This window comes from Dacryopinax primogenitus (assembly GCF_000292625.1).
Source record: "Dacryopinax primogenitus strain DJM-731 SS1 chromosome Unknown DACRYscaffold_21, whole genome shotgun sequence".
Taxonomy (NCBI): Eukaryota; Fungi; Basidiomycota; class Dacrymycetes; order Dacrymycetales; family Dacrymycetaceae; genus Dacryopinax; species Dacryopinax primogenitus.
Window position 1 is genome coordinate 647,912 of NW_024467218.1, and position 27,286 is coordinate 675,197.

At 54.3% G+C, this 27,286-nt stretch overlaps 11 protein-coding genes across 11 annotated transcripts in view; 6 read left to right on the plus strand and 5 right to left on the minus strand.

Annotated features, from left to right (window-relative positions):
* Nucleotides 1-993: 993 nt before the first annotated feature.
* On the plus strand, nucleotides 994-5,243 carry DACRYDRAFT_111492 (uncharacterized protein; the record flags this gene model as incomplete). The annotated part of the gene is made up of 2 exons (XM_040769248.1): nucleotides 994-4,525; nucleotides 4,579-5,243. 2 exons carry the CDS (start codon nucleotides 994-996, stop codon nucleotides 5,241-5,243), a joined length of 4,197 nt encoding a protein of 1,398 aa, XP_040624874.1.
* A 225-nt stretch (nucleotides 5,244-5,468) lies between these two features.
* On the minus strand, nucleotides 5,469-7,252 carry DACRYDRAFT_71684 (WD40 repeat-like protein). Its single transcript, XM_040775951.1, has 3 exons — nucleotides 7,229-7,252; nucleotides 7,031-7,180; nucleotides 5,469-6,850 (listed from the first exon to the last, which is right to left on the minus strand). Exons 1-3 carry the CDS (start codon nucleotides 7,245-7,247, stop codon nucleotides 5,523-5,525), a joined length of 1,497 nt encoding a protein of 498 aa, XP_040624875.1. The 5' UTR covers nucleotides 7,248-7,252; the 3' UTR covers nucleotides 5,469-5,522.
* A 1,511-nt stretch (nucleotides 7,253-8,763) lies between these two features.
* Nucleotides 8,764-10,722, minus strand: DACRYDRAFT_84365 (acid protease; the record flags this gene model as incomplete). Its single annotated transcript, XM_040776677.1, has 7 exons — nucleotides 10,132-10,722; nucleotides 9,890-10,073; nucleotides 9,694-9,842; nucleotides 9,521-9,639; nucleotides 9,165-9,465; nucleotides 8,936-9,116; nucleotides 8,764-8,886 (listed from the first exon to the last, which is right to left on the minus strand). Exons 1-7 carry the CDS (start codon nucleotides 10,314-10,316, stop codon nucleotides 8,764-8,766), a joined length of 1,242 nt encoding a protein of 413 aa, XP_040624876.1. The 5' UTR covers nucleotides 10,317-10,722.
* Nucleotides 10,723-12,463: 1,741 nt separating this feature from the next.
* DACRYDRAFT_24887 (TPR-like protein) lies at nucleotides 12,464-13,981 on the minus strand. Its single transcript, XM_040773897.1, has 4 exons — nucleotides 13,591-13,981; nucleotides 12,822-13,542; nucleotides 12,693-12,759; nucleotides 12,464-12,641 (listed from the first exon to the last, which is right to left on the minus strand). Exons 2-4 carry the CDS (start codon nucleotides 13,334-13,336, stop codon nucleotides 12,597-12,599), a joined length of 627 nt encoding a protein of 208 aa, XP_040624877.1. The 5' UTR covers nucleotides 13,337-13,542; nucleotides 13,591-13,981; the 3' UTR covers nucleotides 12,464-12,596.
* A 941-nt stretch (nucleotides 13,982-14,922) lies between these two features.
* DACRYDRAFT_58425 (uncharacterized protein) lies at nucleotides 14,923-15,336 on the plus strand (the record flags this gene model as incomplete). Its single annotated transcript, XM_040775497.1, has 1 exon — nucleotides 14,923-15,336. A coding segment is annotated over one exon (414 nt), but the record flags the coding sequence as incomplete, so codon positions are not given.
* Nucleotides 15,337-16,596: 1,260 nt separating this feature from the next.
* DACRYDRAFT_24888 (uncharacterized protein) lies at nucleotides 16,597-17,798 on the plus strand. The gene has a single exon (XM_040773898.1). The coding sequence runs from the start codon at nucleotides 16,706-16,708 to the stop codon at nucleotides 17,651-17,653; it is 948 nt and encodes a 315-aa protein (XP_040624879.1). The 5' UTR covers nucleotides 16,597-16,705; the 3' UTR covers nucleotides 17,654-17,798.
* Nucleotides 17,799-18,497: 699 nt separating this feature from the next.
* Nucleotides 18,498-20,827, plus strand: DACRYDRAFT_111497 (uncharacterized protein; the record flags this gene model as incomplete). Its single annotated transcript, XM_040769249.1, has 7 exons — nucleotides 18,498-18,614; nucleotides 18,667-18,809; nucleotides 18,863-19,001; nucleotides 19,050-19,152; nucleotides 19,201-19,511; nucleotides 19,639-20,721; nucleotides 20,765-20,827. 7 exons carry the CDS (start codon nucleotides 18,498-18,500, stop codon nucleotides 20,825-20,827), a joined length of 1,959 nt encoding a protein of 652 aa, XP_040624880.1.
* Nucleotides 20,828-21,317: 490 nt separating this feature from the next.
* DACRYDRAFT_111498 (uncharacterized protein) lies at nucleotides 21,318-21,905 on the plus strand (the record flags this gene model as incomplete). The annotated part of the gene is made up of 1 exon (XM_040769250.1): nucleotides 21,318-21,905. One exon carries the CDS (start codon nucleotides 21,318-21,320, stop codon nucleotides 21,903-21,905), a length of 588 nt encoding a protein of 195 aa, XP_040624881.1.
* Nucleotides 21,906-21,986: 81 nt separating this feature from the next.
* DACRYDRAFT_24889 (uncharacterized protein) lies at nucleotides 21,987-22,471 on the minus strand. Its single transcript, XM_040773899.1, has one exon. It carries the CDS (start codon nucleotides 22,344-22,346, stop codon nucleotides 22,185-22,187), a length of 162 nt encoding a protein of 53 aa, XP_040624882.1. The 5' UTR covers nucleotides 22,347-22,471; the 3' UTR covers nucleotides 21,987-22,184.
* A 280-nt stretch (nucleotides 22,472-22,751) lies between these two features.
* On the minus strand, nucleotides 22,752-25,525 carry DACRYDRAFT_24890 (DEAD-domain-containing protein). Its single transcript, XM_040773900.1, has 4 exons — nucleotides 25,049-25,525; nucleotides 24,585-25,000; nucleotides 23,942-24,467; nucleotides 22,752-23,601 (listed from the first exon to the last, which is right to left on the minus strand). Exons 1-4 carry the CDS (start codon nucleotides 25,485-25,487, stop codon nucleotides 23,162-23,164), a joined length of 1,821 nt encoding a protein of 606 aa, XP_040624883.1. The 5' UTR covers nucleotides 25,488-25,525; the 3' UTR covers nucleotides 22,752-23,161.
* Nucleotides 25,526-25,712: 187 nt separating this feature from the next.
* The window catches only part of DACRYDRAFT_84372 (kinase-like protein), a gene marked incomplete at its 5' end in the record, with an annotated part of 3,400 nt that continues 1,826 nt past the window's right edge, over nucleotides 25,713-27,286 (plus strand). Inside the window, 4 exons of the mRNA XM_040776678.1 lie at nucleotides 25,713-25,783; nucleotides 25,969-26,346; nucleotides 26,431-26,753; nucleotides 26,947-27,281. Of these exons, the coding sequence (XP_040624884.1) occupies nucleotides 25,713-25,783; nucleotides 25,969-26,346; nucleotides 26,431-26,753; nucleotides 26,947-27,281 (1,107 nt within the window). The remainder of the gene's footprint in view (nucleotides 25,784-25,968; nucleotides 26,347-26,430; nucleotides 26,754-26,946; nucleotides 27,282-27,286) is intronic.

The following is a 27,286-nucleotide window of genomic DNA, read 5'->3' on the forward strand; positions in this document are numbered from 1 at the left end:
AGGATAGGGAGTGGAAGGCGGTTTACAACACCTGTTCCTTATTCCGGAGTGGAGTGATGCTTGGCGGGGAAAGATGTGGTGAGACACCTGCGTTTCCCGTTAGTTCCTCCCCCAGATGAGAGGGAAAACAAGAGTGAGTGCGGGGAAACGGAGCATCTCCGACAACGACGCTCAGTCATCCATCTAGCTCTCAGCCACCTCCCTATACACCTCATTTCCACGTTATGTCGATCATCATCAAAGCCCAAGCCTGCGGTGGAACCACACCGCATTTCCGTTTGTGTCGTACCACCAATCCTCACGTGATTTTGGAATGTACACAGCCCCCCAAGTAACGGAGGCACGGCCCCGAACCCCTAAACAGCGCACCGGGAATGGAGAGTGGACAGCCCTGACACCTCGTGCTAATAGAGCGGGGCAGTCACTATTCATCAGAGGGCGGCATTGGCATTCGGAGTACGGCGCACGTCTTGTCTGCTTGTTCTTCCACTTCCTGCTTTGTTACTCTGCTTTGGATTGGCTTTATTTTGCTCTGAGAGGAATTGTTGCTCTTGCTGACTGGGTTGACTCGACTTTGGGGAATCGGATCGGGCTTGGATTGAAACGAACCAGCACGGAGCATTAACGACCGATATCAATTAATAATACTGCGCAGTCATCCTCATCCCACTCAGAAGCCTCGTCTACCCATACGAAATCTCGTCATATCAGAAGCAGGAAGAAGGCGCTAGTAGGCACTGAACATCAGTGATCAGTGGCAGTGGGTACCGTGCACTGAGCACTGAGCACCGCGGACTCACTCGTCGCTGCGTTCACATCGGCCGTCTCACTCCCGACAGCGTAGTTATACGCAGTCGTTCTCACTCGCGTGCTCTCACTTCGAAGAGTGACCGTAGTGATGGCACAAGACCCAGACGCCCAAGCTTGGCGTGCTCGTTCGTCCCCATCTCCCTCTCCCTCTACCAGTGCTTACCACCTCCAGGCCATCCAAGTATGTCCCACCACGCTCCTTCCCACCACCCTTCCCACGCGCAGCATCCCCATCCCACGCTTCCTTCCTATTCCGCTTCCGCCCAACCTGCCCACTCGCAGTACACCCAACAACAGCAGGGATATGCCCATCCGGGGCTGACGAGGACCGTTTCGGTGCCGTATGCCCAGTCGGGGGGATGGAGTGCGTCCGGTGCAGCAGCAGCGAGAGGCACAGGGTGGGGGCAAGATACGCATGGGGAGACGTACGAGCACCCTGCCCATCAGGTGTTCACTGTCGAATGGGCCGACAGGGACGATACCAACGGGTCTGCCAACGGCAACGGCCAAGCACAAGGAGGGGAATTCCTTAACCCTCTCAGTTCAAGAAACGCGAACTATACCGATCACCAGCAGTATCCTCCCCAAAACATGAACATGAACATAAACATGAGCATGGGGATGCCTACACCCGAACAGGGGTATGCAGCGCTCTACGCTCGAGTGCTAGGACCTGCACTCCCGGACCAGCCTCTCCCGCAAGCATACTCATACTCCCATTCCCATCCCCAGCCCCAGCCCCAACCTCTGCAGGCCCAACACCCTCCGCCAGCGCAGCCCCCCCTCCCTCACTCTTATAGCGCTCCAACGTATCCCTACCCTTACCATGCCCATCCGCAGCCTCCGATACAAGCGCAGCAAAGCATGCCAACTCCGCACACCGCCCCTTATACTCCCCACCCTACCGGACCACCACATTCGCCGCTCTCCGCACCAGCGGCATATCCTTTTCCACAGACCTTTGCCTCCCAGCAGCAGCAGCATACTTACGCAACGGAGCCGAGGCCTCACACTTCCGCTCCGGCTCGTCCTCCTCCTCCTCCCCCTCCGCTCCCTACGCCCGCGGTGCCGGCGACACCGCTCTCCCCAAACTCCCAGATGCTCTCTACCGACCCGTGGGTAAACCCCGCTCCTGCCTACCAGCACCCTTCGCCCTCTCCTCCACCTCGACCCTCCCAACCCCCCGCCTCAGCCCCAAGCACAAGCACAAGCACCCACCCCAATCCCAACCCTAGTCCTTCCTCTCTCCCTCCCCTTCCCCCCAAACCTGCTTTCTACCACCTGGACAACCCCTCTTCCTCCTGGAGCAGCCAAACCCCCGGCCTGACCAGAGACTCCGCAACGCTCAGCGACCTCCTAGAGCGCGCCAGCCTAGCCGAGAGCGTAGAGACACTGCCGCCGTTCTCAAGCCTCCCACCAGGGTACACTGTCGGTGACGTGCTGCCCGAGTCCCGACCTGCGGAAACGAAGAAGCTCCCTTCCAGAGGGCGGGACCTTCCGGACCCGAGGTTGCTGGCCTTAGAAGCGCAGGAGAGGAGGGATCGGGGGATCGCCCTTCGGTTAGCGCAGGAGGAAGCGGCGGGTGGAGAGGGCCTGCAGAGGAGGGGTACGGTTGAGTGGCAAGGGTTTGATGAGGTTGCTCATGATGCGGCTGAAGGGACGGAGGAGGGGGAGAGGGAGAGGTGGGAGAGGGAGGAGAGGATGAAGATCCAGGAAGAGGCTGATCGGGCTTTTGCGCTCTCTCTTCAGGAACAGGACGCTGCTGCTGCTGCAAACAGGACCGCGAACGCGAGTGCCCACCCAGAGGAGGAAGCACGTTCACCCCAGGAAGTGGCGGACGAAGCTGAGAAAGAACGAAGGCGGCGGCAGGAGGAGGAAGATGCGGAGTTTGCGAGAAGGCTGATGGAGGAGATGCGTGCTGCTCAGGCGGATGAGCAGCGGCTGAGGGAGGAGAGGAGCAGGAGGGAAGAGGGGGACGAGAGACTTGCTAGGGAGATGCAGGATACTACGGGGTCGAATACCCCTGAACTGCCAGAAGAGGGTGAAGAACTGGACGCGGTGGTACCGGTCAGTAGGCGGGAAGAGGCAGAAAGGGAGAGGGCGGAGAGGGAGAGGGCAGACGAGGAGCTCGCAAGGAGGTTGGATGGTGAGGCTCGACAGGCTGAAGCAAGGATCGAGGAGAACAGGCGGGCGCATGCGCATGATCCTCCTACGGCGTCTCAGTCTGTGCAAGACGACGACGACGAAGCGCTTTACGAGGACGCCCCCGAAACCCAGCCGCCGGCCGAATCTGCCTTGCAAGTATCCCCACCGCCTTCCCAGCCGACGTTCCAGCCGTCCAGCCCGTTGATGTCCGCGCAAACCCACTTGTCCCCCACTAGTCCGCGAAAGGCTGTGAGCCGGTCGCCGGTTAGGGAACTTCCTGAGATTGATGAAGAAGGGTGGCAAGTGTACGACCCGACGTCTTTCAGCTCAACTCATGGAGATCTTCCTGCCGACGGGCCATCTGGGGCAGGTGACTCTGTATCAGCGAATCTGGCTGGCCAGGACAGCAGCAGCGGTCCTGTGGACGGTCGGGGGGAAGGAAGCAGGCACACGGAAGTATGGATCCGACCTGGTGTGTACCAGCAACAGAATCAAGCTAATCGCCCAGAGCCCAACGGGCAAGCACTCGGGTCTGTTCCACCCGGCCTTTCACCACCAAACCTCTCCCCACCTCCGCCAGCGAGCCCTTCCCACCACCAGCGACACCACCCCCACCCGGCCCCGCCTTCACCCAGTCGTGTCCATCCTACGATGCCAATTCCTCAGCCTCTGACACTTCTTCCTACGCCGACGTCACCCAGTTCTGCGCTCCATCCCTTCGATCCCTTTTCACCACCGGGACCACATGAGCCGCACACTGATACCCCCCCGCCGTTCGAACCGCACGCTGATACTCCCCCGCCGTTTACGGCTCATGACCCTCTGCCTCCCGAGCCAGAACCAGCTCCCTCTCCATCCGCGCCGGAAGAGCCTCCCGTACCAGCATATGAGCACCCCCACATTTCTGTGCGCCGGCCCAGCCTCCTGCCGGAAAATCTGACTTTTGACCTGCACGCCAACAATTCACCTGCAATGTTGGGGTATTCAGGTGTGCCGGTTCAGCCTGTTCAACCTGTGAGCACACCAGGAAGCAACCCCATGAGGCTATATCCGCACGTCTTCAATCGGACCGATCTCCCTGTCAGGAACGAGCAAATCCCCCCGCTGTCACCACCAGAGGTAGTAACATCCCCACCGACTGACCCGCCTGCAGAGACGATTGCGGAGCCACCTGAACTCTCATCAGCTACCAGCCCCTCGCCCAACGCACTCTCCCCTAGCAGGAGTTCCTGTTTCACATCGCGCTCTCCTAATCCCGAAGGCAGCCCGTCGTCCCCTGGCATCACCCGGACTTCTTCATCCGCCAGCACCAAGTCCAATGCATCTGGTCGCTCCCAGCGCTCATTCCATACCGCTCCCCGCGCGAGCATTGCGGCGAGTTTGGCGACTGCACTAGAACACATTGAGTCGGAGGAGGAGACGGATCAAGACCCTGCAGATGACCAACGGAGTCCTGCGCCAGAATCGTTCCTTGCCACCCCACCTGCAGGAGCAGAGCTGAAGCGAGCCCCTTCGACTGAGCCTGTCAGTTCTGCGCCTCCGGGCCATCTGCAATCCCTTCCTGACGTTGGTACGTGTCACGTCCCATTATAGACCCGAGGGCTTGTATTGATATCAGAATAGCGATTGGCTTCAATGCCCCACAGAACGATCCAGCATTCTATCATCGGCATCAGGAACCGATGCTCTTCCCCGATCTCGTTCTCCTCGAAACCGTCTCTCCCCTGTACATCAGCGCGAATACATACAGGGCTCTCTTGCGCGCCTTAGCGCATTTCGGCAGTGTGCGCGTCGAGGCACCCCCAAATCTAATCGCGACGGTGAAAACAGTCGTGCAGACGAACACGGTGGTACAATTCAGTCGGCTTAACGCCCAGTCTCGCGACTGGCGTTGTATCCTTCATCTTGAGGTTCACCCATCTCAGCAAGGCGTGCAGCCCTCAGGCGGACGGGGAACAGCTCCTTCGAGTATCAAAGCCCGCTCTAACGCTCTGAACACTGTGATTACCCTCCCACAACCATCGCCTGTGCTTCCATTCACTCTCTCCTCCCTGGCGGACTATTTGCGCAAAGCGCTCTCCGACTCACGCAGCGCCTCCTCCGACAGTGGCAAAGCCCTGCACCGCGCAGTAGTACAGAGCGACCCCGAAGAAGCGGCCAAGAACGCCGATGCGCCCACTCGACAAGGCCTGTTGGGCGTGTTTGGCCTTGGGAAGAACGTGAAGCGGACGGATTTGAACGAGGATACGTATGACTTGGTCACACCTTTTATCTTGACGGACAACTGAGCGGTCTCGTTTGCATCTTTCGTCGTCCAGGCTGTTGTATTTTATGATATTTCCTGCTGTTCTTCGTATATCCAGTGTGCACATTTCAGTATATACCAACCGAATCAAACCCCCCCAAGTTCCAAACTCACACATGGGTAGAGTGTTCGGTGTCAACACAACCAGTCGAGGAACTGGCACATCTGACTATGAAGACACGACAAAGCAGCACACATGTTTTCTCCCCTAACACTTGATATCTTCATACATATGCACAAGCTCACGCCGACAGTTCGGCTTTTAAACAACTACAAATGACTCCTCAGGCTGCCAAGTACTTACCCCCTCCTCTCCGGAAACCCATACACTATCCTTGGCCCACTTGATCGTTTCCCCAGTAGCCTGGCCCTGCCAGATCTTAACCCAGCCCTTATGTGCCCAGGCTTCTACTGTTCCTTCTTCTTCTACCGCGCCTAGGAATGCGCCTTCCACGTCGTAGGCCACTGACCGGACCGGACCGGAAGCAGGCAGCTGTTTCTGGATCGCGAGCTTCCGCAGGTCCCAGACGACGATTTCCTGCACCCCCTTTGCGCAGGAAGCGAGGGAATAGCCGTTTTCCGAAAAGCTGAGTGAGGGCACACTCCCCCCCTCTGGGAGTACGAACTCGGCAGCGAGAGCCCGCGTGCGAAGATCGTATATCTGGATCTTGGCTGTGCTCGATAACCCGAGAGCGAGGAGTACGCCGTCAGGGTGCAGGGCGAGGGAGGAGAAGCCTTCGCCGGAGGGGTTGGGTCGGGTGAGGAAGACTTGGTCCAGGGAGGGAAGGCGGAGGAGGGAGAAGGCGCCGTCTGCCGAGGAGGAGAGGAGTAGCTCGCCAGAGGGATGCAGGGCAAGGCCGGTGATTGCACCCCCGTGGATCTGGGACCAGGCTTGTTGTGCGAAAGGAGCTGAGGCAGACCAGAGACGGATGGACCCGTCTGCTGAACCGGAGACGATGTACGCTGGGCCCTCTGCACGGGTCGCAGATGCTAGAGCGGTGATACGGGTTGTGTGCCCTGAAAGCGAGGCCAGCACTTCGCCGTTGTCCCAGACACGTACGGCTCCATCCTCGGAGCCTGTAAGGTAGGCTGTGGAGGAGATACCCGGTGCGAGTGTGAACGCGGTGCTGTTGCCTCCCTGGGCTGGGAAGGCGCTGGAGGGCGCTGGGGCAAACCTCGCTGGGGAGGGCACGGCAGGCGTCTTACGCTTTTTCCGCGAGGCGCTGAGCGTCGCGTGCGTGCTGTCGATAACTTGCTGTATGTCCTCAGGTAGCGCTTCCGGCTCCGCGGTGGCAGACATCTCCACGTCTTCTGCTGCTTCAGCAGGAGCGGGAACTGCCATACCGGTGGCGGCACGAACGTTTGCCAACGCCTCCCGCGCCTCGTCCCTCTCTCTCACCAAGCGTGCCACCACTCGCGTCGCTGCGTCGGACTGGTAGAGTGCATGGGCAAGTTCTTGACGCGTGGCGATGTATTGTTGCCGGAGGGAAGCGGTCTCGAGCATCAGGGAATCCCATTCTGATTGGAGGGTGTGAAGAAGGGCAGGTACGGAGGTAAGTGCAGGTGGGCGAGGCGGCGCAGCATTCGGACCTGAAAACGGCAGAAAGTCAGCGCTATTCGTGGTATCGGCGGAAGAAGGAGTCAGGAAAAAAAAAGTTGATAGTGGAGTTGAGGTCATCACACCCATAGGTCGGAAACAGCCTCTAAAATGTTCATCACGCGTGCCTCTAGTAGAGACAACACTATGGGAATTTTGGATGAAGTACTCACTCGCTTTGACAGGAATTAAGTCATCCTCATTTAGTGCCTCTCCGTTGGGCTCTGTACCGTGCTGGTTGAGCTGAGCAACGATAAGTCTGCGCTCGTAGACAAGCCCTGACTTCGGTGATATAACCGGGTTCTGTGGTGGTTCTCCCGATACTATTAACAAGTCAGTTAATGCACAACATAAGAATTAGTTATACTTACTTGCGCAGAAGAATGACATTTTGGAAGGAGGAGAGGGGGAGAGATGGCGAGAGGAAGAGTTCACGCGATGCTTTGAACTTGGGTGGCGAGAGCGCTCAACAAAAACAGGAGGTAATTCCTCCGATGACCCCTTTCGGGCGCATTTTGCCTACAATGACCCCTCGGGCGCAAATCCCTGAAATGACCCCAAGGCCTGCCCTAAGCAACCACGGACCTTCCAATTAAGAAAGGTGGCAGTTCAAGATGCGCTAGGGTCCGGTCTCTTCGTGTCGGTTTATAAAGCATGTTCTGACAATTAATTCGCAAGCTTTGTTTTGGTTTTTGAATGAGTTATATTACAGTATGTAAATTAATTCTGCATAGATGCCTCTTATAATAATCCACCGATTTTCACCATCGTAAACATAGGTGAGAGAACACCGCACTTTTACGGTAAGGCAATGAATTTCGCAGCGGTTCTTGAAAATAATGGATACCATACACAATGCCAACCAGCTTGTCTTTTGAAAAAGGTCTATTTTAATAGCGAAACATTCAGAAAACGCGTTGTTGGGTTGACCGGAGGCACGTGCTTCTACTGCCACAGCCACGACTTTCCCTATTTGGTTACTTAGGGGCGGCATTTGGGGTCATTTAGGGAATTTGCGCCCGGGGGGTCATTGGATGACATCCCCAGAATGCGGCATGTGCTCATGCCGGCCTCCCGGAAGCATAATTTCAAACTCCGAGCCTCACGCAGATAGCTCAGGGTTCACGCAGATTTTAGGGAGCACGCAGACCCTCACGGATGTTTTCTGCACGTGGCTAAGCATGACGCGTGCGCGGGAGTAGTAGCGGCACAGCCTTCGCGTCATGTGACGAAACCCAACCTCACGTGATCACGCAGATTTACGAATCTGTGTGCTCTGGACGCGCACCCTGCGGGAACGGGGTCACCCTTACACATTTGTTTCCGGCTTCCGGACACGGGGGCAGATTTATGTATCTGCGTATCTGCGTGCTACGGGATGTCATCCATTGTAGGCAATTACCTCACAAAAACAGCGAAGAAGCAGCGGAGGCAAATGACACCGCCACATAGTTAAAATGTCCTCCTACATGACGAGTTGTATATATCCCATTATTTGGTACTGCTTCAGAGCTACACTTACAAAGCCACGCTCTAAATCAAGCGATCGCCCAGAAGGCAAGACAACGTTCGCTCCCTGTGAGTCTCAATCTGCCACACGGGCCATGCCGATTACTTCTGCGATCTTTTGAGCGCCTAGTTTGTGATGAGGTCCCACTTACACTGCATATTCGAAAGGACTCGGTCAACCCTGTTAATGTTTAGTGCCGAAGGGACGTCATGGTCTGCATTCTGCGAGACGCAATCGCCAGTTTAAATTGAGGACAATAATAAAATGCGCTATTCATATTTGAGACTTGATTTGATTTATTCTTGCTATCTCAGGGTATTCAATAACAACTACACAGGACCCAAATCATGACTTCCCAAAAAGAGACCTCTTCCACCCGCTCAGTCAAAACAGCCTTCAAGCAAGAGTCGCGATGCCCACACGTGAGTTCGTCATATCAAACTGGGTGTAAACGTTCCGCATGAAGACGTCGCCCAAGATCCAGAATCCAAAGTTGCCTGCCGCGATACCGCCTACACACTGCGCGCTGTCAGTTCCTGCATGATCAAGCTGAGGAGCGAGGACTTACCATGCTTGACCCTGCTGAGACTTGGCCGAAGTTGAATACGTCGGGGGAGATGGTGACAGTCTTTCCGGCGAGGACGACCTCTATGTTGTTGGGGACGTTGTTGCACGGGAAGGTATAGACACCGTCTCCCAGAGAGTCGTCTTCCTTCGCTCCGGAAATATGCGAATAAAGTGATTGGGCACTGCTCAACGTGTTATTTTTTATAGAACATCAAATAGAGGTGACATACCTGGACGAGTCGACATAGATGAGCGTAGTTCCCGAATCAACGATCGAGTTCTGATTGCTCGCCACCGTAGTACCGCCGATCTTGAGTGAGTTTGTCGTCACCTCCCAATAGCCCTGTTCCGTCACCGGTGTATAGGAGAAGCTCCCGGTATAGAGAGACGAGTCTGCCCCGCCGATGAAGAGGCTCGAACCGGATTCAGCGAGTTTGAAGGAGAAGGAACCGGAAGAGAGGGCGCCTTGGTTGTTGAGGTTGAACACGAAAGGTGTCGCTGGGTAGACGGAGAGTTGGGGCCAGGCAAGACCTGTGATAGGAAAGTTAGAGATGATACGACGCGGGAAGGAGTTGATGATACGGACCCATTAGCCCGTCTTGCACACTTTCTTCAAATTCGCTCGAGTAGGAGGTCGCTGAGCCCAACGTCTGGTCCTTGACTGTCAGACTGCCAATAGATACCGTATCAGTATACTGGGTGCCACTGTTGCACAGATCAGTGGAAGGAAGGACAGCATGTGAACTGATATGTGCTTACGAAGTCTCGGAACCATCGCCGTAAGTCAGTGTAAATGTCTTGCCAAGGGGTTTAGACGTTGACGAAGAGGAAGGGTTATACGTATCATGGCTTCCACAGTCTCCGCAGGACGAATCGGGGAGGAAGAAGTCGCTCGAGCCTGTGTCAAACTACTCATGATAAGACATTTGACCCGTATGGATTGCGGATTCCTCACATCCACGGTGTACGTCTGCGCAGGTGTACCCACTACGACGTTTCCGTACCACTCCATGTCACCGTCGTCTGTCATTCCGTCGGAAGCAGTGCTGCGTTTCTTGAGGCTGTCGAAGAATCCGGGGGCGAGAGTGTGTGGTCTTCCTAAATTGGCTTCGTATTGCTTCAAGGTACGAGCGTACTTGCTGGATGTCACACAGGACTGTCAGACATGGTGGGTATGAAATGTATGCGCTGACGTACTTCTGTACTCTGGCCAGCTGATTCTTGAGCACATCCAAGTTCACAACTCCCGTCTCGGAGCGTAGGTTGCTGCGCTTGCTGAGGGGGATTGACAATCCTTCATCCCGAGTGATGTCGATGGGAGTAGCAGATACCGCGGCGAGGCAGGCGAAGGCAGCGACAAGAAGCGGGCTTGAAGTGAGCATGATGACTGGGGGGCTGGGGCGAGGGGTACTGTGTTGTGGTTACAATACCATCTAGGAGCAGTATTTATGGATGTTCAAGCGATGCTGGGATGTCGAACGAAACCATTTGCCGGATAACAGAGGTAACCAGAGGAGTACGCGAATTGTTGCGGACAAACTCGCACAGTGAGTAGGATGATCCATGCCTTCCACCGACGACCGGCGTATGAGACTTGAATCACAGTATGCATAGGGGTGCGACCAGCATGCGGCCAGACATTACATCCTCAATCAAGGAGCGTCTTGGTTGGTATGGAGCACCGCCGGAAAGTGAGACGTGAATCGCTTGTCATGCAGAGGTTCTATTCGAAATGTCTCCCGATAGGTGATGGGAGAAAGTGGAGTGTCAACTTCCTCCTCCGATGCGACGTGTGCGGCAGTGAGCTGCTGCTGTCTCAGAAGTCCAGAAGCGGAAGACAACCGAATGCGCCTAGGAGATACTGAAGGTGCTGTGCATGCGGATGCTCTATAGTTCGGTACAAGGAAGGTCTGGCGGTCAAACATTATTGTCAACGGCAATGAACATGCACGTCGTATGTCCGTGGCAGGTTGTTATGGACCGGATCGTGGTGGTTGTTCCGGGATAAGGAGAAGGGAGACGCACGCCGCGTGTCTGCTTCGCGAAGTCTCAAGGCGCGGATACAAAGTCTCGGATCCACCCCCTCCTCTTGCTGCTCTTACTCAAACCTCCTGCTTCTCCTTGGAGTGACAACAATATGGGCGCTGGAACACTATACTTTATCAATGGTATCTCTTTGGGAATGGTCATGTCTCCCTGCCCGTAGAGGACGTCTGGTTTGCAGAACTGGCAATGTTACGTACGAGCATGAACCACGTGGATCTGGAATCCTGCGTGTGGCTCGCGTCCGTAAACAATGAAATGGTAGTTGCACGATTCATACAGACGGCCACATCATGATGGTACGACCAATCGCGATTTGTATCACATGCTCAAACGTCAATTAGGGGATCACGGGCGAACACTCCGTATATGCACTGGTCTTCTACATACAGCCGGCGACAAAAATAATGAGAAGGGCCCTGCCGCAATTTAGGTATCGGAGATAATCCCGTGACTTCAGCACCATTTTGTACAATTTTGGAGACTGAGACATGCATTCGGATAATCATGGAAGAATGAACTGGCTCCAAGGTGGCATTTCCGAGAGTATGGATAGAAGTTTGTGTCCAGGATATATGCAGACGAACTTTGCCGCACCATCTTGCAGCTTTCGGCAGTTTTGAGCCCTGAGGTAGGTAAACATGTCTGGGGAGGCGCTTTCTCACAACCGAAAGAGCTACATATTTTGGGAGAGACAAGCCGCGGTTTATACTTGCATTTGCTTATTCATAGCTTTGTATTGCCTATAGCCCATCTCCGGCCTGAGACTTCAGTCTTCAACATTGAATAAAATTGTACTGAAGTTGCGGCATTATCTCCGATAGCGAAATCCCAATTAAATCGCGATCGGTCCTTCTCATTATTTTTGTCCCCTACTCTGTGAGTGGGGATGTCGACTATTCGCACATTGGCTTCATGACACTCGAACTCTCGCATGGTGATCTGCGAAGATTGCACCTCTGGCGTCTGTATTCTCATTCGCGATTCCATATCATACATATCGACCTCCCATCAAGGATATGCCTCAGTCTCAATTATTTCACGTACTGCACCCTCCAGAAGAACGTACCTGAACGGACAGCCGCCTCCCGGCTAAAATAGGAACTCTGCATGATGGCTACTACTATTATCATTCACTGAAACGCCTTCTTCGTTCCTTCATGCCGGCAAGTCTCTTTCCTGTCTCGCGCAGCGGGTGTCTCGCAATCGATCTATTTTATCGCTCATACCGCCCCCGAAGATATCAAACAAATGAATAATGAGACAGTCCTCTGCTCGCTTCCGCTATGGGGGTCTTCGATCAGTTCAGAGAATCGGGGAGTCTTCGCGTTCCTGCCATTTCCTGATGAAGGAATTGACCGTCTTGCCCGCAACGAGATCTTGTCATTTACTGTTCCCGGTAGGTTGGCTTTTACGTCATTTTTACTACTTTGGTACATTGACCCGCAGAAAGCAGCTGGGCCGATCGAGAGGGATGGCTACTGCCATTCATATTCTCGAGGCATGCGTGCAACTGTTTATCCATTTCATGCAAGGAATTATCTCATCAAAACAGGCTAACCGGGCATCTTGAGCCCTGCAACTGTACAACCACTGACCCTAACCAGGTACTTTGTCACTTATGCACCACCGCCGCGGCCCTGTCCTTGCATGAACTGCTGGGCCTAGATAAATCTGTCAAGGCTGTATCTCGGACCGAGGAAGGAATCACGCACAAGGTTGCGCATCATCGGGTTGTTCATGACCTGCTCCAGTCCACCGTTTGCCATCATCTGCTGAGCACTGGATCACAAGCACGTCAGTAACGCCGAGTGCGTACAGATAGTAAAGGAAATACGACGCACGCCTGCATAACCTGCGGGTTGTTCATCAACCCAGCCAAGTCGGGCATTCCCCCACCTGCCCCACCTCCCCGTCCCCCACCCATCCCGCCGAGCATTTCCGCCGCCCTGCTAAAGTCGAACCCTCCCGGTGCAGCAGCGGCAGGCGCAGGTGCAGTTTGCCTCGGGTCCTCGTCCTCATCATCCTCATCGGCTCCCTCGCTCACACGAGCTTCAGCATTCTCCAGCCCACTCTTCATGTTCGCATTGGACGGATCCAGCACCAGGCCTTTCCGGAACGCATCCGCCGCTTTCGCGTATTGCTTCATGCTGTACCTTGCGTGCCCGAGCCTACTATATGCCTTGGAAAACTTGGGGTCTGCTGCCAGCGCTCGCTCCGCATCCTCCGCTGCGGCGTTGTGATCCCCCAGGGAAGAGTACGCTGCCGCACGGTTTGAGAAGTACACCGGGTTTGTCCCGTCTAGAGCGATGGAAGACGTGTACGCGTCAATCGCTTCTTGGTACTTCTTCGCGGACATCCGTGCGTTACCCTGCGATTTGAGTTTCTCGGCTTCGGCGAGGTCAGACGCGGAGGGCTTAGAAGGCGCCGAGCTGATGGAGGCGGGCGTGGGAATCGGTGTAGAGCCACCAGAGAGGTACGAATTGAAGATCTCTTGCAAGGGCTTGTCAACAGCCAGCGACTTGTTGGTTGGGTCAACGTCGAATGCTTCACCGATGCATTGAACTGCGCAGTGTCAGCAACTTCACCATATTCAAACACAAAGAAGCGCACCAGCAACTTCAACACCCTCTCTGTCGTCGGCCCTTACAGTTCCATTATCCAGAGAAGTCTGGAGGAACTGCAAGATCGAGTAGATCAGCTTGTGCGTCGTTTCTGCGGCACCCTTATCAGCCCTCCCCAACCGACCGATTCCACCTTCAGAAATGCTCACCAGGATTAGAACTCATTGCGTCGTGATAAACAAGCGCTGGTATCCAAGAGCAAAGAGCAACAATACTTATAGAAGAAGAAGTTGCAGAGCAGGTGCGAAAGGAAACGTGTACACCGGCCGGGATTCCAGAACCGTCTGTGCTGCGGCTCCGGGGCAAGGGTCCTAGGCGCCATGTGATTTATCGACCCGGCGTTATCACAATCATATCGTCCGAGAGTACTGATGTCGACGTCAACACCATCAGACAATGAACGATCAATGCTGGTTGACCTTTCCTCTCGTGTAATATTGTCCTTGCTTCTTCAGCCTCTTGTCTTTGGTCTTGAAACCGCATATTTTTGGACAACACTAGCCGTTCCAACAACCTGATGTCCATAAATGTCAACACGGCAGGACAGCCCTGACGGGCAGGCGCTAAAGGGAGAAAATCGCGACCTCGCCTTGATAAAAGACGCCCTCACACGTCTAGCGGGTATCAATGATGTATGCATCCGTACCAATGTCTGCGACTGATGCAGCATCCGCTCATCCACCTAATCGCAGGTGCTAAAGAAAATGAATGAGACGAGGAACGAATGGTTCCTGTTCAGCCAGTATGCTTCAAAGGTTTTGGAAGCCGTCAGGGATATTGTGCCCCGGGAAGGAGAACCCAATCGATTCACTCAGTCGGTTGGGGACCTCGTAGTGTACGTTCGATTGGCGAGATCGAGCCGTGGTGCTGATATGTCCATGAGCAGGTTCATAAACAAATTAAACGCAATATGTTCCCGATTTGAGACGAACAAGAACATAAAGAAAATATTACAGTCATCCCAAGACGCGAAGGAACTTCAAACATTGCAGCATGAACTCGACAACAAAGTCAAACTCCTCCAAGTAAGTTGCATGCACATGCGAGATGTACTATCTCAAGTGTACTTTAGCTAAATCTGGACATAGAATATCGGAATGTCCTCATAGAGTCGTTAAAATCACTCAATGTCGATGACTTAAACACAAACATATCGATTCTACAAAGCGAAATGTGTACGTTCACAACCTCATAATCCTGGCTGCCCTAACCATCCATGACAGCAACTTCCGCTCAATCAAATCTCCAGCAAAGCGCTTTCCCGATTCTCGACAGTCTTCCATATGCGTCTGGTGCATCCTACAACTCGTCGAACACATGCATGCCCGGAACGCGCACTGCACTACTCTCCGAGATCACCGCTTGGATCCAAGCCCCTTCCTCAGAATCATGCAAAATCTACTGGCTGACCGGACTCGCTGGCATCGGTAAGACCGCCCTAGCCAACTCGGTTGCAATCATCGCTGCTGAGAAAGGATGGCTTGTGTCGTCTTTCTTCTTCAACCGGATGTCGGACGAGAGGAACAAACCGGCCAGATTCGTCACCACCCTAGCGCGAGATCTGGCCGGCAGAAACACGGGCATCGCGGACGCCATCGCCGTAAGGCTCAACTACGACGTCGGCTTGCGAACAACGCCTGATATTGACAGACAGTTTCAGGAGCTCGTGATCGAACCATGCAAAAATTGGAACAGATTAGAACCAGCTGTATTCGTGGTCGATGCTCTCGATGAAGGCTTCGACGAAAGCTTGTTACACCTTTTGACACATCGAGTGAACGATTTACCCAGTTTCTTTCGCGTCGTCATTACCTCCCGGCCATTGGCAGAGATCATCCTTGCTTTTGAACATGCGGAACACATAACACGGAAGTCCCTCAAGACGACAGACATGCAAAGCGAACAGGACGTGCAGACGTACCTTCACCAGCGACTGACAGCTGTGGCCATCAAACGGCGTCTAGGACAACCGTGGCCGTCGCCGTCTGCAGTCAGGGCTCTGGTACAGCAATCTGAAGGCTTATTCCAATGGGCATTCACCGTCACCGAGTACCTAGGAAAGTGCATGAATACGATTCGGCAGTTGGACCTCATTATTTCACTCCAAGGCATTCCGTCCGTCGCCAGTCGTATGGACCAGCTGTACGCTACCGTACTTGATGGGACTGGAGGAACAGATGACGAAGATTTCGTGACCGCTTATCAAATGTTTATGGGTTCCGTCTTAGCCGCCAAAGAACCGCTGACCATGTCGGCAATACGTCTGCTGCATGGCAATACGGATATAGATCCTGTGGAGCTCCTCGAGCGGATGGGTTCCTTCGTCGTTGGATTCGACAGCGAGCATCAACCAATTCGTATTCTGCATTTGTCTCTTCGGGAGTATCTCATGGAGAGGGCTACTCCACCATATCGACTATCTCGGACTGAGAGCAGTCAGCATCTCGCTTTTCTCTGCGTAAGAGTTATCAACGATCATATGAACGAGACGGCTGGCCTGTCAAAACCAAAGCAAAGCTCTCATACTGGGAGCCTGATCTCCCCAATCTCCCGAAAATCTATGTCGGATGGTCTTTATTATGCAATCTCATTCTGGACCCGTCATCTTCGTGATGTTCGCGACCCTACCCCAGAGTTTATGTCCGCCCTAGAGTTATTGCTGGACGAACGTCTGCAAGATTTGGTCTCCGTGACAATCGCTCTGGGCGCTTACAAAGGCTTATCGGATGTGAGGAGATGGCTTCAGGTGTGTTATTTGTTCGATTTCGAGTACCTGACTAATGATTTAGAACCGCGGTCCTGACGGAAAGCAAGCCCTTCTCCGTATATCAGATGACAATTGGGTCTCTTGGTTCTCCTGGGCTTCCGAAGCTCTAAGACGCAATGGTCGCCTAGAAGAAGCATGCGCCGCGGCTGAGGACGGAATTGCGGCGGCTATAGGCATTTTGGACAGCGGAATTAGCAATGCTTCTCTCGCCGAAGCTAGTGACGTGACAACACCTGTCCCTGCAACGGCGTTTCGACACACTGCTGAGGTGGCCAAACTCGCCGTCCAGCATATACAAGAAATCTCCTCAACCTTCTCGACGGAACGATTGGCCTCTATGACTTTGTGTCTCGATCAATTGGGCATCGTTCTCACTACGGTCGGGGAACTCGAGGAAGCATATCAAGCGTCAAACGAAGCTGTGCAGCTGCGCCGTGTGCTTATTAATGCCAATCCGAAAGCGTACAGTTCTCAACTTGCCTGGTCTTTGGGTAATCTTTCAGAAGCCCTTGCAAGAGGCGGCGATATTCCCAACGCGCTCATGGCTATCGAGGAGGCAGTTCAATTGTATAAACCTCTCGTGGAGAAGGATCCTAGGTTCACTGAGAATCTGGCGTGGGGGCTTGGTACGCTATCGAAGAGGCTCGCGCAGGTCCCAGGGGAACATCTAGGAGCAAAGAAAGCCCTGGAAGCGATTCAAGAGGCAGTCGAGCTCTACAGACCCCTCGTCAGCCATCACATAGAGGTCTACGGCCAGAATCTCGCCTGGGCTCTCGGCACCCTATCACAGCGTCTAGCCGAGACAAAGCGCTACTCAGACGCACTACCTGCTGCACAAGAGAGCGTGGCACTGCTGCGTGATATTGCAGATTGCAAGCCCGAAACCGCAATCACGCCTGACCTGGCTCTGCAGCTGCGAAACCTGGCCTCCCGGTACTCGGACGCTGGATGCAGTGCAGAAGCGCTCGAGACGATCGAGGAAGCCATCAAGCTCTATCGACTGCAATGTTTGCGCCTACCGCGGCGGTACAATCCCGAGCTGATGCGTGCACTTCATATGAAGTGTACGTTCCTGGAGGTGGCGGGCCGGAGGAAGGAAGCGCCCGCCCCGCTGAGGGAATCGATCGCCCTTCTTCGGGATCTGGAAAAGCGCCAGCCGGCATTGTATCGCACGACGCTAGAGAGCTACTTGCAGCGGCTCCAGGAGTTGACTGTGACTGTGGGATCCGACGACGGAGAGACGGAGGAGACAGAAGCAGAACACAGTCATGTAGAAGGAGAGTAACCGGGCGGATACTCCATCGCAGGGAATATCTATCGTATCATAGTTTATTTCCTGGACCTCGTTGATGTACCAACCTCTGTACCGCGCGCGACTTCATACTTATGCGTGTACCTGAGGATGTACCCTCACGTTAGTTGTATAAATGTACCGACAGCATTCCGAGTGATGTAGAAAAGCAAGATCTGTAGGTGTAGGCTCAAAGAACACAGACAAGCGACGTCCTTCGATCGAATTCTCCACCTAAACTCGGCTCTGGCAAGTGAGAGAGGGAGAGACCTCCTGCGAGGACCACGAGGCGGGTACGTAGACAGATTACTAGCGGTGGGTGTGTGCTAGGAAGGAAACAGAACGGAGGGCTGATGACCCGGGTCAAATGGGACAGGACGGACGCGGCAGATCGAAAGGACAGGATAGTGGATAAACATGATCGGACAAGATCGGTGTAGCTATAGCCAGCAGGTTAATGTTGAATTTGTGAACGCAACCACGTCCGGGACGGGACACCTGGGGTGGTCGTCCCGTTACGGCGAGCTCATATGAAACCCTCTCCCTGCCGTGTCGTTCATCTGGTCCGAGACGTCCATCTTACAGCTCAACATATACTTCCCCCCCTTCTGCTGCAGTCGGGATCCCGGCATCAAGCGTTAGTACGAGGGAGTGATGAACAGAAGAATGCAAACCCGCTGGCTGTGCGACATACAGCGCCTATCCCGCAGACGCCCTCACAACACGTTCTCGGTGATGGCGCCTTTTCTTGTACGACATTGTTTGTGACCTTACATATCTTTGAGCGACTCTGCAACCTGCTGTTCTTACACTTCAATCGTACTCTACGAAAGACCTAATGTCACCAAATGCCGACTGTGCGCATGGAGGTCCTGGCGAAGATACGCCAGAAGAAGACAGTTGGGGACTTGCCTTGATGAAAGATGCCCTCACACGGTTAGTGGGTATGAATAATGTATGTACGCGGGCCGAGTTAGGGTTGCTTCCGCTTATCCACGTATTCGCAGGAGCTGAAAAAAATGAGCGAGACGAAGAACGAATGGTTCCTGTTCAGTCAGCATGCGTCTAGAATATTCGAGGCAGTCATGACGATCGCGTCTCAGGAAGAGGAATCGACTCGATTTACTGAGTCGGTTGGGGATCTCGCGCTGTAAGCTCGAATCGGGGAAAATTAACTGACATCGGCCCTAATATTTCAGCGAGATTCATAAACAAACTCGACCAAACATGTCGCCGATTTGAGAGTAGCAAGAATGTGAAGAAGCTGTTGCGATCCTCTGAAGATGCAAAAGAACTCAAAAGTTTGCGACATGAACTCGACGACAAGATCCAACTTCTTCAGGTGGGTTGTAAACACCACATTCGAGCCTCGTCTCAAATCGTCCTTCAGTTACATCTGAACATAGAACAGCGGAACTTTCTCTTGGACGCGGTGAAATCACTCAACCTTAATGAGACAAATACGAACAAATCGACTCTCCGGGGTGAGATGTGTGAGTTCGCAACCTCATAGTTACGAATGCTCTGACCACACATGACAGCAACCAACCATTCCAGTTTCCAGCCAAGCGCTTTCCTTGTCCTCGACAGTCTTCCATATGCGTCTGGTGCATCCTACAACTCGTCGAACACATGCATGCCTGGAACGCGCACTGCACTGCTCTCCGAGATCACCGCTTGGCTCGAAACTCCTTCGTTGGAATCATGCCCGATCTGCTGGCTGACCGGAGTCGCCGGGATCGGAAAGACCGCGCTAGCCAATTCGGTTGCAAACATCGCTGCTGAGAAAAGATGGCTTGTTTCGTCTTTCTTCTTCGCCCCAAATGTCGGACGAGAGGAACACACCGGCAAGGTTGGTGACCACCTTAGCGCGAGATTTGGCGGGCAGAAATGAAAACATCGCATATACCATCGCCGCCAAACTCAACTACGATGTCAGCTTGCGAACAACTCCTGATATTGAAAGACAATTTCGGGAGCTCGTCATCCAGCCGTGCAAGAATTGGGATAGGACAGAACCAGCCGTATTCGTGGTCGACGCCCTGAATGAAGGCTTCGACGAGGGCTTGTTACGCGTTTTAACGCGGCAAGTGAAAACACTTCCCCGCTTCTTCCGGATCGTCATCACCTCCCGACCACTGGAAAAAATCCGCGATGCTTTCGGAGACGCGAGCCACATCATTCGGCATTCCCTTAATATAACAGACAAGCAAAATGGACAGGACGTACAGACCTACCTTCGTCAGCGGCTGACCGCCGTGTCCATCAAACGGTGTCTGGGACAACAGTGGCCCACACCGTCTGTGTTCAATGAACTGGTAGCACAATCTGAGGGCTTGTTCCAATGGGCATTCACCATCACCGAATACCTAAGAAAGTGCATGAATCCGATTCGGCAATTGGACCTCATTATTTCACTCCAAGGCATTCCGTCCGTCGCCAGTCGTATGGACCAGCTGTACGCTACCGTACTTGATGGGACTGGGGGAAAAGATGACGAAGATTTCGTAAACGCTTATCAAATGTTTATGGGTTCCATCTTGGCCGCCAAAGAACCACTGACCCTGTCGGCAATGCGGCTGCTGCACGGCAATAGGAATGTCGATCCGACCGAGCTTCTCGAGCGGATAAGTTCCTTCGTCGTTGGATTCGATGGCGAGCATGAACCCATTCGAATTTTGCATCTGTCACTCCGGGAATATCTGATGGACAGAGCTGCTCCACCATATCGACTGTCTCGGAGCAAGAGCAGTCAACAGCTCGCTTTTCTCTGCATGCCAGCCATCAACGATCACCTAAGTGAGGTGGTTGTCATGTCAAAGCAGAAACGACGCTCGCGTTCTGAGAGCCTGATCCCATCGAATTCCCCAGACTTGATGTGGGACGGTCTTTATTACGCAATCAGCTTTTGGGACCGCCATCTTCTTGACGCTCGCGACCCCACCCCGGAGTTTATGTCTGCATTAGAGGTACTCCTGGACGAACATCTGCAAGATCTGGTGTCCGTTACAATCGCTTTGGGCGCTTATAAAGGCTTATCTGATGTGAGACGATGGCTGCAGGTGTGTTATTTATTCGAGTTTGATTACTTAGCTAATGATTTAGAAACTCGGTCCCAAGGGAAAGCAATCCCTTCTCCGGATATCAGATGACTACTGGGTCTCCTGATACTCTTGGGCTTCTGAAGTTCTGTGGCACAACAATCGCTTGGAAGAAGCATGCGCCGCGGTTGAGGACGGCATCGCGGCGGCCATAGGCATTTTGGACAGCGGAAGTGCCAATGCCTCTTTTGCCGAAGCTGCCGACGCAAGAACGCCCGTCGGTGCAACCCCGTTTCGTCGCTTGGCTGAAGTGACCAAACTCGCCGTAAAGCATCTACACGGGGCTTCCTCTACCTTCTCAACAGAACGAATGGCTAGGACGATTGTTTGTCTCGATCGGTTGGCCGTTCTCACTGCGGTTGAGTACCCAAAGGAAGCATGTCAAGCCTTGAACGAAGCCTCTAACCTTCGCCGTGTACTCCATGTCGCCAATCCGCAAATGTACTGTGCTCTCGTCGCCTGGCCGATCGGCCTTCTTCCCCTCCCCCTTCCCCCCCCGCCCCTGGAATCAACTGCTTCAGCATTCCCTGGTAAACATACGTGCATCGCTTGTGAGCATGTCTGAGCCGGTGGCGAACACATCTATCATCCTGCAATGCAAACCGCCGGACATTGCTCAGCAAAGCCATTTGAGAACTTCAACACTCATCTTCGGTTCGTTCCTCACCTGGGCGCTCTCCACCCAATCATCCCGTCTAGCCGAGGCGGAGCGCTACCCAGAGGCGCTGCTTGCCGCGCAAGAGTGCGTAGCTCTGCAGCGTCATCTCGCAGAGCACGAGCTCGAAGCGACAATCTGGCATGATCGTGCTCTGGTTCGGCAGTTGCAAAACCTGGCATGGCGATACCTCGACGCTGGTTACAATGCAGAAGCGCTAGAAACGGACGAGGAAGCCCGCACGCTCGAGCGACGGCTAGTTAAAGACCCATCAAGGTTGCACATTCCCAAGCTGAAACGCTCCCAGTCCCTGAAGAGCATTTCTGAGCTGAGTCGCTCCCTGTCCAAGAAAGGCACACAAGTGAAAGCGGGCGACCAGAGAGGGGAAGTGGGCTTGCCGAGGCAAAGGTTTGCTCTTCATCAGAATCTGGTCCGGAAGCAGTGCATGCAGATAAACTGGCACTCATCATTGCCCATACACCTCCTATGAGGCGTCAGGAGTGGGGGGAGAAGCAGAAAACGGCCCTTCGGAAGGAGAATAACTGCATCCTGAGAAATATTGGTCCTCTCATTTATTGTATTTATTAAGACCGTGTCAGTGTAACCCATTTCTGTACCGCTTGATATATCCTATAAATTGCTATGTACACTTGAAGTGTTAGACTTACCCGCATATTGGGCCGCGGTCACGTGACATATGTTGGGACTCTTCTGGACTGTACTAGTGGTTAGAAGACTCCCCGTTACTGCTCTTGCACTTGTTCCTGCATTAGTTGTTGGGCTTGGGCGGCCGGTGGGACTCCGGATGATGCTGGTGTAGGGTTGGCACGATTGCGCGAAGGAGCTGTCCCATACCTGTACTATAGCCAAAATCCAACAGCCTGGGAACACTGCAGCCAACAGAAGACACAGAGAAAGCCGTAATGTGCATATACCGGAAGGCGGAAATCACATTCGCTCTCTCTATATGCAAAAGAATTTTCTGTTGGAGAGACTGAAACTGAGGCAGAGGGCCGAAAGCAGACAACGGCCCTGTGGAAGGATACATGTAGCAAGCTATTTCCTACCTGTAGACCTGTGAAGAGTACAGTACTGTATATTCACCACTCTCTGTATCTGAAAACCTGGAAAGCTAGAAACGAGTTTGTGCAGACTGGTGTGCAAGAAATCCATTCTGATACACGTGTATGTGTATGTGAGGGACTCCCACCTGTGGAGAAAAAAGGTAGTGGGAATGTGATTGGTTGAAGACCCCCCTGCAGAATGACACCGATGACCTGCTCTAGACTGGGACTGAGCCAATAGTCAACAGAGAGAAAGCCGTAATGTGCATAAGCCGAAGGCGGAGATTACATTCCCTCTATCTATCCAGAAGGTTTTGGCAGTACGTAGTACGACGATACGGAGGACGATACGGAGGACGATACGGAGGACGACACGATACGGGGCGGTACGAAGGTGATCGTAGGTACTGTAGGTAGGCAGTCAAGGTGAGATGGGCGGTAGAGACATGCGAGCGAGCGAGAAAGGCAGGACAGGACAGGACAGGATGCAAGACGCGACATGACACAGGACATGGGAAATAGGAAGGTAGAGTAGGACGGAACGAATACGATAGGCAAGAGATCGACGTTCTGAAGCAGGACGCAGGAAGCAAGCCGCAGGACGCTCAGCAGGAAGCTCGAAGCAAGACGCTCCGAAGCGAAAGGCAGGGAGCTGGAAGCTTCAAGCAGGAAAAGGAATCAGTTACCAGTTCCCGCCATACCCCCCCCCTCCTCCTCCTCCACCGGAGCCGCCTGTCCTGCCTCTCCCATACCCTCCTCCTCCCGCCCCATACCCACCGCCCTGTCTCCCTCCATACCCTCCACCGCCACCACCCCCCTGTCTCCCAGCCCCGTACCCCCCACCCCCTTGCCTCCTATACCCCCCACCCCACTGTCTCTGCCCCCCCCCTCCCCGATTCCCCCGAGCATCCCTAGCCATCTGCACCAACCACATCTCCGGTTCCTGACCCGCGCTCTCAATCACTTTGATAAGCCCATCAGCGCGGGGTGCGTCCTCGTCCGTGAGGAAAGAGAGCGCTTCGCCCTTGGAGCCGGCGCGCCCTGTGCGGCCGATTCGGTGGACGTAGTCTTCGGGGTTGTTGGGGATGTCGTAGTTTATTACTGTGTGGACGTCTTTTACGTCTAGGGGGGTGTTAGTTGGGAGAAAAGGAGAGGGGTGATGAGACCAGGACGGGGAAGGGAAGAAAGAGCGACCACTCGGGGGGGAAAGTGTTTCCCCCGAGGAATGATGGGAATGCTCCGCCGAGAGAGCAGAAAAATGTCCCCAGGCGCCAGAGCGCAAGTTAATCGTCAACCGACGAAAAACTGGTTCATCCCATCCCATCCCATCCCAAGGGCGTGCATGGCATCCCAGAATCCGGCACGGCACCGAAACGAAACGAAACGAAACAAGAAACCGAAGCACAAACAAAACCAAAGACCAAAAACCAAAAACCAAAAAACACAAACAAATCCAACTCACCCAACCCCCTCGCACAAACGTCCGTAGCAACAAGCACCTGCGCCTTGCCAGCTCTAAAATGTCCAATACTCCTATCCCTCGCATCCTGCGTCTTATCCCCATGTATAGTAACCACCGGGTAACCCCCCTGGCTCAAGCCCTGATGGAGCATATCCGCCGTCAGTTTGGTACCGACGAAGATGATGATTTTGGCTTGTTTTTGGGCGGTTAGGATACGGACGAGGTGGTTTTGCAGCGCCATGGGTTTCCCGGAGGACTCGACGTGCTCTGTCCGCTGGAGGACGTTCTTGTTCGCCTCCAATTCATGCGAGCCCACAGTGACATGCACATGCCCCCCCGGGTTAATAAAGTCCCTAGCAAGAGACTGTACCTCTTTGGGCCACGTGGCGCTCCAGAGCAGGGTTTGGCGGTTCGGGGGGAGGTGCTCGACTATTTGCCGGATTTGGGGCTCGAAGCCCATGTCGAGCATACGGTCGGCTTCGTCCATTACGAGATAGGAGATGCGGGAGAGGTTGAGGATGTTTGACTGGGGGGGGGGGGTTAGCGGGGGAGCAGGGGTAGGGAAGGGAAGTAGTTTGGGGAGGGAAGGGAAGCAGTTTGGGGAGGGAAAGGAAGTTGTGGGAAGTTGTGGGGATGGACGCACTTGGATCAGATCGTTCAGCCTTCCAGGAGTAGCGACGACCACATCTGCGCCCCTCCTCAAATTATTCATCTGCATCCTCTTATCCGCCCCTCCATAAACCGGTACGACCGCCATCCTACAACTCAGCATATACTTCCCCGCTTCAGCCGCGATCTGCGTTGCCAGTTCCCTAGTAGGCGCCAGTATAAGCGCCGAGGGAGAGATACCGAAGCCGGAGGAAGTAGATTGGCCTGGACGCCAGGAAGGCTGAGCTCGCAGGTGAGCGATGGCGGGGAGGATGTAGGACAGTGTTTTGCCAGACCCGGTTTGGGCGACGCCGATTAGGTCCTTTCCGGAGAGGACGATGGGCCAGGTTTGGGCTTGGATGGGCGTTGGAGTCGGGAAGCCGGTTTTGCGGAGGGTGTTGTGCAGTTCCTCTGGGTATTGGTTAGCAGGGAATGGGGGACGGGGGACGGGGGACGCACGGGGTATACATTCCAGTTCTTCAAAGGTCAACACAGGCTTCCTCAGCTCCGTCGCGCCTCCAGGCTCGTGCCCATTTCCCAACCTAATAGTCATCTCGTTCTCCTTCAAGAACGCATCCACATCATGCATCGTCCTCTGACCCGTGGCCTCACTCTCGGTATAGACGTCCTTGACGAGCTCCATCGCTGCTGTTTTTTTGCCTGAAGGGACGTACTCTGTTGGGAATGAGGATTTGCGAGGAGGAAGGGAGGAGGAGGGGTAGGAGAGCGTGCCACCGGCATGGGCGTGCCCTGTGGGGGAAGCGAAGGGGTTTGAAGGACGGGCATTGGGGGCGCTGTGGACTAGAGGAGAGATGTGAAATGAGCGGAGGTTGAGTTGCCTGAGATAACGGAGAGAGGCGAGCGCAGTGGATGGCTTTGGGAGTGAACGTCTGAACATGATTGCACGCCAGAGGGAGGGAGGGGAGGGGGAGGGGGAGGGGGAGGGAAGGGAGGGAGGGGAAAAGCAGGTAAAGTTGAGAGTGATAAAATATTTGAATCCGGTACAGCCACCGGAAAGAGTCGGATATTCACGTGCAATAATAGGGCAGTACGCAGTCTACATCGCACACGGGAATGAACTCCGATACACTTCGACTCTACTCTACTCTACACTCACTCGTCGATGACAACACCATGGAAGAAAGGAGAGAGGAGATGGATTGGAGAAGTACAAGATCAGTGGGTTATGTACTCGTGAGTCCACTGCCTTACTAGTACTCTTGCTGCACCCCACTTCTTCATGGCCTGTTATGGAACGCTTGATTCTCTTTATGCATTGGTCATTCATCATTTGCTGACATTCTCTTCTACTCGACTCCCTCCAATTCCCACAACGCTCCCACTCAACTCCCCTAACCCACGTTGCCTACGATGCACAGCGACAACCCAACCGACTACACCCTCCACGCACCAATAGGCTACGGCTCAACCTCCGTCGTCTATCTCTCATCGTACCACCCCCCCTCCTCCTCCTCCCCCTCCCAGCCCCTAGCCTGCGCCGTAAAACTCATAAACCTCGACCTCCTCCCCCCCCAATCCCTACACCAGCTCACACAAGAAACCCGGCTCATGTCCCTCTCCAAACACCCAAATGTCCTCCGCGTCCGTGGCAGCTGGACAGAGGGGAGTAGATTGTATATCGCTATGCGCCTGATGAGGAAGGGCAGTGTGGCGGATCTGATGGCGTATAGGTATCAGGGTGGGCTGGCAGAGGACGTTTGTCGGTGTATACTAAAACAAGCATTAGAGGGGCTCAAGTACGTCTCCCTCCATCTTCCCTCCCTCTCCCTCTCCATCCCCACTTTCGGCGAAATCGACAGCGACTGACTTATGCGTCCCAGATACCTCCACGTAAACGGGTTCATACACCGGGATGTCAAAGCCGCGAATTTGCTCATCGACGATGACGGTACTGTCCTCCTCGGCGATCTGGGAGTGGCAGTGTCAACACTGGACGATGTCCCTTCCCCGACTAGTACTACCTTTTCCAGCTCTACCTTCTCCACCAGCATCGGCACCAGCACCGGCACTGGCGCAGGCACCGGTACTGGCACCGGTAATGGTACCGCCACTGCACGTCCCCGGATAAGGAAACGGAGTTTTGTAGGAACGCCGAGCTGGATGGCCCCGGAGGTCATAAGAAGGCAGGCGTATGACAGTTCTGGTGCGTCCTCCCCTGCTCTTCCACCTTCCCCAACTTCCCCTACCTCACTCGCTTCTTGCCTCTCCCTTCTTGCCACCCCCTTCTTGACTCTCCCTTCTTGACTCTCCCTTCTTGACTCTCCCCCTCCCCCTCGCCCCTCCCCCTCGCCCCTCCCCCTCGCTTCCTGCCTCCCTCGTTCCTAACCCCCCCAAAGCAGACATCTGGTCCTTCGGAATCCTAAGCCTCGAATTAACACGCGGTCGAGCCCCTTACTCCCGTCTCCCCCCCTCCCGCATCCTCTCCCAAATCCTCACTCTCCCCCCTCCCACACTTCTCCTCACCGGGGGAGTTTACACCTACACCCCGCAATTCGCTGACATCATCTCCCTCTGCCTTTCCCCAGACCCGGGAGCGAGACCCGGAGCGGGGGAGTTGCTGGATAAGGCGTGGTTTAGGCAAGCGAGGAAGAAGGCGTTCTTGGTTGGGAGTGTGCTTCAAGGGCTGCCCCCGCTGGAGGAGAGGTTGGTGAGGAGGGGGGAGGGAGATGGGGGGGG

What these genes read in the sequence shown, in the direction of transcription:
- DACRYDRAFT_24887 (XM_040773897.1), bottom strand. Translation starts at nt 13,336, where the DNA reads ATGTCCGCGAAGAAGTACCAAGAAGCGATTGACGCGTACACGTCTTCC. An exon ending in AACCCGCAGGTTATGCAGGC is followed by an intron (nt 12,760 to 12,821) that starts GTGCGTCGTATT and finishes CTTGTGATCCAG; the next exon opens with TGCTCAGCAGATGATGGCAA. An exon ending in ACCCGATGATGCGCAACCTT is followed by an intron (nt 12,642 to 12,692) that starts GTGCGTGATTCC and finishes AGATTTATCTAG; the next exon opens with GCCCAGCAGTTCATGCAAGG.
- DACRYDRAFT_71684 (XM_040775951.1), bottom strand. An exon ending in CTTAATTCCTGTCAAAGCGA is followed by an intron (nt 6,851 to 7,030) that starts GTGAGTACTTCA and finishes TGCCGTTTTCAG; the next exon opens with GTCCGAATGCTGCGCCGCCT.
- DACRYDRAFT_24890 (XM_040773900.1), bottom strand. Translation starts at nt 25,487, where the DNA reads ATGTTCAGACGTTCACTCCCAAAGCCATCCACTGCGCTCGCCTCTCTC. An exon ending in AGAACTGGAATGTATACCCC is followed by an intron (nt 25,001 to 25,048) that starts GTGCGTCCCCCG and finishes ACCAATACCCAG; the next exon opens with AGGAACTGCACAACACCCTC. An exon ending in CGTTTGTGCGAGGGGGTTGG is followed by an intron (nt 23,602 to 23,941) that starts GTGAGTTGGATT and finishes ACACCCCCCTAG; the next exon opens with ACGTAAAAGACGTCCACACA.
- DACRYDRAFT_24888 (XM_040773898.1), top strand. Translation starts at nt 16,706, where the DNA reads ATGACTTTGTGTCTCGATCAATTGGGCATCGTTCTCACTACGGTCGGG.
- DACRYDRAFT_24889 (XM_040773899.1), bottom strand. Translation starts at nt 22,346, where the DNA reads ATGCACATTACGGCTTTCTCTGTGTCTTCTGTTGGCTGCAGTGTTCCC.